Below are 9,893 nucleotides of genomic sequence, written 5' to 3'. Positions count from 1 at the left end.
TCAAGACCCCTTAAATTTAGCCTATCAGTTACATGACACCCAACCCTCATTTTCAATAATCCTTCCTACATTTAAGATTCTTTCCATTTCCAAAGGATTACAAAAATATTTTTCTCTTTTTTTAACAGTTACCCAAAATTATTCTTACCCACAGTAAGAAATCTCGCTTACCCACTGTTATTGAAAATCTCGCTTATCCACTATTATCCAAAATTTCGCTTACCCATTGTTATCCCCCAAAATTGCAGATTCTTTTCCTCTTCCAAAGCTTTTGAAATTCAACTTCTCTCTTTCTTACTAATCACCTAAAATCTCTGTTTCTTATTGATACAATGCAGACGAAATTAGAAATATTACTCTAGAATCAAGTTGTGGGTAAATTTTGAATTTTATTTTCTTTCTTTCTAAAATCTTTATTATATTTGACTTGTACATACATCAATACTCAAAACAATACTCGATACAATACTAATACAATTATATTAAAGTTTTAGCGTAGAGTTGTGATTGAAACTTAAAGAAGATGAAGATCATAATTGTATCGCGATTGTATTATAATTGTATATGCATCATAATTATTGCAGGAATTGTATTACAAATGAATGATAATTGTATATTCATTGTATATTGTTACGAGCGGTTATGAGTTCGTGACGAATTTCACATTTTGTATCACAAATATGAAAATTATATATTAATTTATTAGTACTGTATCATGTATTATTTTAGGTATTAATATACCTGATACAAGTTAGATGCAATTGTAATACAAGTATGATACATTTATGTTTTAGGAATTTATGTATCTGATACAATTCAAATACAATTATGATACAATTATCATACAATTTTAATTTTTTTTAATAATATAAAGCTGTCAGTAATGGCGGGAAGGGAGAGGATGAAGATTCTAGGTGTAGATTAAGGAATTTTGATATAAGAAAAAAAGGAGAGAGAAAAGGAGAGGGGGTTAAAAGGAATGGATGTAATTGAAGGCACTAATAATGGGTGAAAGCTTTTTAAAAAGCAATGTATACAATTTGTAAGAAAAATCTAGATACTTATTAAAAACTGTAAAACATAAAAAATATAGGTAAATAAATTTCTAATATAGTATAGCTAGGTAAAAATCCCTTAAACTCTGTCTTTGGTCGTTAAATTTACAAAATGAGCATGCTACAAACTGGTTAAATGGGCTTTTTGTAGAAAACAGAGTTCACTCTAGGCCCAAGTAGAATGCTAGAAATAAGTGTTGGACCACTGCTTCTGTCCAAGTTTACTGGATTTTTTCGGACTTTGGGGTAAATCGTTTATTTATTTATTTTTTCAGTTTGGAGTCAATGATAATAGGGGTGGGCATCGGTCGGTTCGGTTATGAATATTTATGGATTTTACCTATCAGTTATCGGTTTACAAATATGATAAACCGATAAGATATTGGTTATCGGTTAATCGGTTATTGTTCATTATCGGTTCGGTTATCGGTTTACCCGATAAGATAAACTAAAACAGATTCTGCAAATGAGAACAATTTTGTTTTACGTTGCTTAGATATATTGGCATTCGTTCTCCTTTTCAATTGAACAATATTCTTTTGATAGAAAATGTTTCTTCAAATTATAAGATTTTCTTGCTGCCAAAAGCACCCACATCATCTGATTGAGTAACAGAACAACCAGTTAAAGTTCCATCTTAGTGCAACTTGACTTGAGTCTTCCAAGAAAAACTTTGATTTAAAAATCAGTGGTTGAATTTGCAAGCAAAGGTAATCCATCTGGCGGAGAACTGGTGAGGGCGACAAGGTGTGAGGCGGAGAAACTGAGAAGTCAGAACTATGTATATGAAACCCTAGTATGTATATACTTAAGAGTAAACTAGTAAATTAGTTAACCCTTATTGGGTTATCAATTTTACCCAACAGAATTGCCAAACTGAGCCCGAACCGATAACCCAATAAAAAAAATTACCCGTTACCGAACCGTTAACCCAATACCGATAACTCATTAAATAATTAACAATTCGGGTTATCGATTTTACCCGATATATGCCCGCCCCTAAATGATAATTGCACAAACAAGGTCAGTTTTGTTTGTTCGCCCAAAAAGATAAGATAGAGCTTTCCCAATAGGCGCAACAGGCATAACAGAATGCTAGACCCAAAGCGGAGCCAGGATTTGAAACCTATAGGTTCGAGATTCAAATTCTTTTAAGTTACTAAATTCTAAATTAATAATTGTATAAATTCAATGAATTTCTTATAACAATTACTTAATTTGGACCAATGATATTAGTTTCGGCCGAACCCGTTAATCACATACTAGCTCCGCCCGTGATGCTAAGCCAATTTCTACATTGTACAAAATCTGAGACACTTTAAAAAACAGAGCAAACATACTATCTATATACCTTCATATTGCTGCAATATATACTACAAAAAGAGTACCAAAACGAGCCGTTTACCTTTTTTTTTCTTTTCTTCTTTTTAATTAAAGAACCAATATTTAAGCACAAGCCTCTCTCCTTACAATGGCAAAGAAAAGCTCAAGATCAGGTGGATGAAAATAACCTTCCTTAGGCGGAGGACGCTGTTGTTTGACATAAACTCGTTTCTTTTTCGGCGGCGGCGGCGGGCACAAAGAATTCACCATTATCCTACACGTGTCACGCCTCGGAGTCATGCATCCTTCTTCCACCACCTCGCAATCACTATCTACCCCCTCCATCAATTCAACAATGACGTAAATATAGGTGACGGTCGAAGTTTTTATTGAATGTTTCAACCCTGTTGACTATAACAACAGTTGCGATTGTAAACAGATTTGTAACAATGAAAATAAAAAGTTAAATATTATCGACGATACGTACGTGCTACAAATCTAGAGATTACAAGATAGTAATTCTTTTCTACTAAAGCTTTGAGATAGTAGTACAAAAGTGAATAAATTTGTAGGAATAAAATGTTTTTTTGCAGCATAGTGTGTGTGTGTGTGTTTTTATAGTAGTAATATGGTTGGACTACTTTATATTGGAGGGAAAAGGGGAGCGTTTGTGTGGGCTGTCAAAGGGAAAAGGCTTGTTCCAGAAGCTGCTTTTCTGACTTATATCCAATCGTGTGATGGAAGCTTTATTATGATTATCTTACGTGGCATAAAGTGTAGCAACTTTAACACGTGGAAGCTTCTGATTTGTTGGCTGAAAGGTTAGATTCCCGCGAAAATGCTGAGAAATTGTGGGTATGAATCTAGACCACTCGAATTTTAATTTTTATTCATGTTGTATTTTTCTCTCCTAGTGAAATGGGAACATAATGGGCTTTATTCGATGCTTATTCCTTCTGTGGGCCAAATAAGTAATGGGCTATGGGCCCATGACGAGAGAGCTGTATGGCACAAAATGGGTAAACGCGTTGAAGTAGAGCAAAATACAAAATTGATTGGTCTAGATTTTATCGGTTATTATTTTATAGTATATTTTATCAATTATTATTTTTTAGAATAGCTAATACTCCCTCCGTTCCAGTTTATGTGAACCTATTTCCTTTTTGGTCCGTTCCAAAAGAATGACCCCTTTCTAAATTTGGAAATAATTTAGCTTAAACTTACAATTTTATCCTTAATGAGAAGTTTTTATAACCACACAAATACTCTGGGTCCCCTTTTAATTTGTTTAGGACCACAAATTTCAAAAAATTTTATTTTTTCTTAAACTCCGTACTCAGTCAAACAAGTTCACATAAATTGGAACGGAGGGAGTAATATATATTTCTCGTAGAGATAGCTTCATTAAAGTCGTTTTCATGGGGGCCGTCACTACAGGAACAGACGTTAAAGTCTGTAGTCTCTAAAGTCTACAGACTCATCATCGTGCAGTTCGCAGTAGAAATGACACCAGGTAGTCACTTTAAAGGTCGCTAATTAAGAATTAAATAGTGTATCTTGATTTTTAGTTTTAGTTTAATTTTTATGACAAAATTATCCTGAAATTAAGATTTTTAGTTTAAAATTGCAAGACAAAATAAATATTGGCTAATCCCTAAATAGCATCCCTGAAAATGGTAAAAATAGCATGGGCTAGCTAGTTTTCGCACTGGTAATTAAAAAATAGCCAGCGTTTGCAAAGTCATTGAAAAATAGCCATTATTGTGCTGCAACACGGAAAGTTCCAACATAATATACTGGAGATTGGTGCACTTGTGTATGGACTTCCAACATATTATGCTGGAACTCTAGCACACGAAAAACTATAACATAATATACTGGAGATTGGAGCACCTGTGTATGAACTTCCAGCATATTATGTTGGATCGGTATATTATATTGGAATTCCAGTTTAATATACTGGACTTCCAGCATAATATATTGGACTTCCAGCATAATATACTAGAATATTTTCCGGATTTTGAACAGTATTTTCGTTCAGATTTATCTTTACATAAAAAGTGGCTAAATTTCAATGACTTTTGAAATTGTGGCTATTTTTCAATGACCACGTGTAAATATAACTACTTTTGAATTTTCTCCCTGAAAATGGCTATATGTTCACTTACCCCGTATGGCATAAAGGCCCAATGAGACTTTTTGTCCGTCTTATTTTTTTTTCCTTTTTCACATTTACTATCTTAATTAATTTTATCAAACGTTATTTGAATCAACAAGAAATTTGAGACGTTAATTTAATTCACATAAATATTAGGTCATGATGAAAGAGAATACATAAAAGCAACATTTGAAATCAATCTAAAATGTAACAGATTTTAAAATTATATTAATGCCTGCAATTATGATGATATATTACCTTTTCAAATAGTATCTTAATTATATAATCAACGAGTGGGAATCTTTCACAACGTCTCTTTACTGGCTAATAACATGGCCAGTTCACCACACTAATCTTATAGCCTGTCATCTCCAATATCTGAGCTGTTTTTTCAACAAATCCATCTCTTTACTAGCTGTCCATTTTGTTGCCTTACTACTATAAATATACTCCATTTTCCACTCTTCATTTTCACCATCATTTTGTGAATTGTGAATAAATCTCTCCTTCTCCATTCAATTTTCAAAATCACTATAAATAAAATCTCTTCATTTCTTCATCAAAATGGCTTCTGTTAGCATCATTAAGGCGTTCGTGATTTTCGTCTTTTTCGTTGTTGTTACTGTTTCGGCTCAGGAGCCTAGTCTTGCACCAGCTCCGTCGCCTGATGCTGGGGCGGGTTTCTCATTGCCGGTTTCTGGTGCTTTGATTGGAACTTCTTTGCTCGTGTCGTTGTTTGCTGTATTAAGGCATTAAGAAGCTTGAGACTTTGGATTTGCTTGAATGATGAAATGTTATTGTATTGATTCTTTGTTCTTTTGTATATGGGATTTTGCAATGTGATGAAATAATATAGTCATTTGATTCTTCTTCATAACAAAAATGTTAGCTTTATTATTGTCTTCAGTGTGAAAAGGAGAAAACTTCGAGCATAATGTCAATATTGGCCAAGTAGAACAACACTAAAGATAGATAAAGAACAATGCTAATATTGGTCAAAAATGACTTTTAGGGGTCGTTTGGTCCGAAGATAAGTTATGATGTGATTATTTTTTATTGACTCAATTTTACTGCTTTATTTTAGGACAACGTATCCTGTGATTACTCCACCCTCTGGCAGGTATAAGTTATTCTGGTATTATTTTTAATCATGGCATAAGTTATCCCAAAATTAGTAATCAAACAAGGGATAAGACGGTACTAAATTTTTATCCCTAGATTATTTTTGCTTATCCATGGTACCAAACGACCCCTTATAGTGTTTAAGTTATAGAAGCATATTAGTCAGCAATTCTTTTATATAGGTTGCGCTATCTTGTAGAAGAAAGGCTGCGGAGAAAATTGGATAGAAGAGGAGCCTTGACGTAACTGGTAAAGTTGATGCTATGTGACCGAAAAATTGGATCTATTTCTCTTACATAAAAATCATGTTGGAACTCGCCTTTATTAGTAGAGAAGATACCTATAACAACCTCACAAATCATTGTATATGCTACATATAACTAACATGATTGATGTAAAATACAAATGAAAAGAAGCCAATACACACACTGCTACCTTCATTATTGCCTATTTGCTCAATACTGTTAATATTATGTCCTGGCAAAATGAGTAGTACCGGACACAGATGCTGCTCCAACATTGTGTCACCATTCCTCTCTAGTGTTGTGATTGTCGCAGCTAATTGCATTAGGGAGGGTAGTGCATATGCAGACCTCCTTACCCCTACCCTGGGAGGGCAGAAAAGCTGTTTCCAATATACACTCGGCTAGAGAGTAGAGACACATTAAGGAAGGAACGCAGCAATAAACGTTCTGTTTCCGCTCCCCCATAAGCAAAACAGTGTTATGAACATAGCTTTTCACAGTTGTACTTGTTAACACTAGAAAGGTGATAAAATTTGTTGCCGGGCATTAGACAAAAGGTGGCCAGATAATAAATAACTAGCACTTGGAAAAGTGAATACCATTCATCAGCTCATTTAACAAGCTGCTTTCCATGTTGAAAGTGCATATCCGATACGACCCTTCCATCCTTGCAGTAGCCATTCACTATCTACATCGATCACGAAATTCTTGTCGTACACCTTGAATCGTTCCGTTGCCATCCTCATGATCTCCTCATCCAAAGGTAGCTGTCGAAAACCAGCTTTCATAATTCGGACTTGCCACTGCTTGTATGTTTCTGGCCGTTCAATTCTCTCAGCTGCTTCACACGCGATGACATTCATTGCCTCCCGACCAAGTATATTCTTTTCAATCAGCATCCTCTCGTGCACTTCCCGGGGAATATTAGCTTCAAGCATATCAAACAAGGATGAGTAATGGAAAAGAGCCTCGCGGAATCGTGTGATGAAAAATGGGGCATTATAAGCACCATTTACTATCCCCAGTATGAAAACATCTGGATTCAATTTCCCGATAAGATTCAGAACAACATTTCTTGGACTATTTACATCCACAGTCTCATCGAGCAGATTCCTAAAACGGTACAAACAGTTCACGACAAAAACCTCACCGTTATTGATCTTAAGATCCTCGAGTTTAATCGTTTCCCACTTCTGCGCTATAGCATTGAACTCAAAAGGAACATTGAAACTCTTTGCATAATTAGCTAACCGTCTCCCCGTTTCCTCAACCCTCACTGCTGGTCGAAAACCAGGATGTGGAAAATCAATCCCAGTTATACGAAGCTTGGGAGGTCCACCCGGTCTAGAAGAGAGACGTTGTATGAGGGCAGGCCATTGAAAACCCCACATAATACCAATATCTATAATATGTACTTTTGAAGCATTTTCAGCTAAATTCATAATCGCCTTATTTGAGAAAAAGCTAGAGATCTTCCTGAACGGGCAGGCAGCGAGCAGTAGCTGGTAACCTTTCAAGACATCAGCGGCTGATACAGGCCGTGTAATAAGGGCTCTATAGATATGAGTGCCAGAACCCGCCATCCGTGCCTCAAGACCATCAGCAAAATAATAGGCTAACCTCTGCATCCCGTCCCCCATTGGAGAAGAACTTTGTCTGATCTGCTTTAGAAGCTCATTTGCTGTCCTTTGATTTTCCACAGCAACAGCTTGTGCACAAAGTGTCAAGAGTGTTCTCAAGTCTACTACATCTCTTTTACCCCCTTGTTTCTTTGCTTGTGAATTCTTATTCAATTCCACTACATCTCGTTTACTCCCTTGTTTCTTTCCTTGTGACTTCTTACCATTAGATCCCTTTGAAACGCCGTTCTCCAACGCATTTCGCCTAGATATAGTCTGCCAGGTCTTGCGAAGAGCAGATTCAATTTTTCCTGCACTGCATAGCAGCACCCTATCGAACATTTCTGATCAAACAGTCGATTCAGAAAACACTGCTGAGTGCTTGCTATTTCTCTCCTCCGTTAAATCTACTACATCTTCTTGAAGAGTGTTTTTCTTCCCTCTTGACCTTTCAGGAGATTGCTTTTCTCCATATTTCTCAACTTTTACTACTGCATCTTTTTTCTCTTCATTCTGCTCGTTCCCCACGACATTATACCTCACATCAGCAAACAAACTATTGCCCGTAGGAATGAATTTACTTGCCTCCTCCACCCCTTTCTTAAACTGCATAATAGACTCGCTGTCACAAAATATATCAGGAATCCTAAGTGTGCTCACAGGAGAATCCACCAGCACATCCGGGACAGTGTTTGACGAACTGTGAGGCGACCAAGAAGTTGAACGCAAAGCAACACCATCCAGAAAATGTGGCACGTGTGTCACGTCATTCCCACCGAGATCAAGATTCCAATTAGGGCATAGTACGCCATCACATCCATCATTTCCACTATTGTGAAAACCACTATGGTCCATACTATTATATCCATTCTGATCTAAATTGGACGGTTTCTCAAGACTCGGGGGAGGAGGATACTCCTCTCCGATAACTTCATAAAACGATCTTTCAGCAGCTCGGAGAGCTGCAGACTGTTGAAACATACAAGACGTTTCTTCAATATCCTCTTCCATAAGCATCTGATTTATACACTTAAGCACCACATCACTAAAATCATAATCCTCATCTGCAGTTGATGGGACTAAAGTATTTGATTGAGATGGACTAATATCAACATGATTATTGTTGACTAAATTATCACTAACTCTGAGATTATTAATAGGGAAAAATGAATGAGCTTCATCCTCTAATATAATTGCAGATCCTGCCTCATATAATCCCATGAAACCTCTATCAATTTTAATCTAGTCTGCAAGAAATAAGAGTCAAAACCCCAAAAAAGTCAACAACAAATAAAATCCTTCTTTGAATGATAAAAGTAACCTTAAGTCCTTAACAATAACAACAACAAACCTCGTTAAGATAGAGAGCTTGTTTCCGGTAAATCCTCGGCTCAGGCCAACATTGTCATATCACGATAAAAGTAACCTTAAAAGAAGGAATATTCACAACATTATTTAGTGGACACACAGTTTAAGAAAGAAAGACATACTTTGAAACATGTTGTCTAAAAAAACAGATATTTGTGTGGCTATGAATTATTTTATTAACGAAATTGTTCTAAATACGAAGTTTAAAGCTAAATTGTTTCTAAATATAGAAATTTACCAAATCATATCACATAAATTGGGAAAGATGGAGTAAATTTTTAGCTAGATCACCAGAATTGAGCTGACTACCAATACAGCAAAAGAAAATACCTACACTTGTTTTTTTTTTTTTTTTTTTTACATGAAGAGCGTAAAGGAATAAAACAGAAGCAGAAAGCTGAAAATTTGGTGGATGAATTTCTCAAGAAAAAAGCAGAAAAGAGGAATTTACCTAAGAGTCAAAGCAGGGAGCAGAGCAGAGGGAAAACCAGAGAAAGAGAAAATGGGTATTAAATGAGAGTTCATAACTTAACTGTCTGAATTATAGTACTATTTTTTTTATTTGTAACATAGAAAATGCCTATATTATTTCAAAATGGCTGGAAATATTTATTTCTCAACCTTTGTCTTTCTTTACTTTTAAAAAAAGATAGTAATAGTTTTGTAATTTATATTATAAATTTATTGTTGTTGTTTTTATTTTTATTATTTTCAACATGGCTTCTTTACTACTATTTTTTTTTAAACCTACTGAGATTTGCTTTTTTTGAGTCGAGGGTCTATCGAAAATCGTCTCTCTACCTCCACAAGTTAAGCATAAGGTCCACGTACACATTAGTCTCTCCAGACCTCATAATGTGGGAATATACATATTATATTCTTATTAAAAAGGGTAGCCCAATGCACTGAGCTCCCACGGGATCCGGAGAAGGATCGGACCACAAGGATCTATTGTACACAACTGTTTCTACTGCTCGACCGAGTATATTCTTTTTATTGTTGT

General features: G+C 35.4%; 1 protein-coding gene and 1 pseudogene across 1 annotated transcript; both read right to left on the bottom strand.

The window, feature by feature from the left end:
* Positions 1-2,264: 2,264 nt before the first annotated feature.
* Positions 2,265-2,970, bottom strand: LOC104246148 (cyclin-dependent protein kinase inhibitor SMR4-like). Its single transcript, XM_009801910.2, has one exon. The coding sequence runs from the start codon at positions 2,721-2,723 to the stop codon at positions 2,502-2,504; it is 222 nt and encodes a 73-aa protein (XP_009800212.1). The 5' UTR covers positions 2,724-2,970; the 3' UTR covers positions 2,265-2,501.
* A 2,994-nt stretch (positions 2,971-5,964) lies between these two features.
* LOC104246150 (scarecrow-like protein 14) lies at positions 5,965-9,253 on the bottom strand (annotated as a pseudogene).
* Positions 9,254-9,893: the final 640 nt, after the last annotated feature.

The sequence above is a fragment of the Nicotiana sylvestris genome, chromosome 5 (genome assembly GCF_000393655.2).
Source record: "Nicotiana sylvestris chromosome 5, ASM39365v2, whole genome shotgun sequence".
NCBI lineage: Eukaryota > Viridiplantae > Streptophyta > Magnoliopsida > Solanales > Solanaceae > Nicotiana > Nicotiana sylvestris.
Note: the sequence above shows the minus strand (reverse complement) of the source record. Positions and strands in the feature narration are given on the sequence as shown.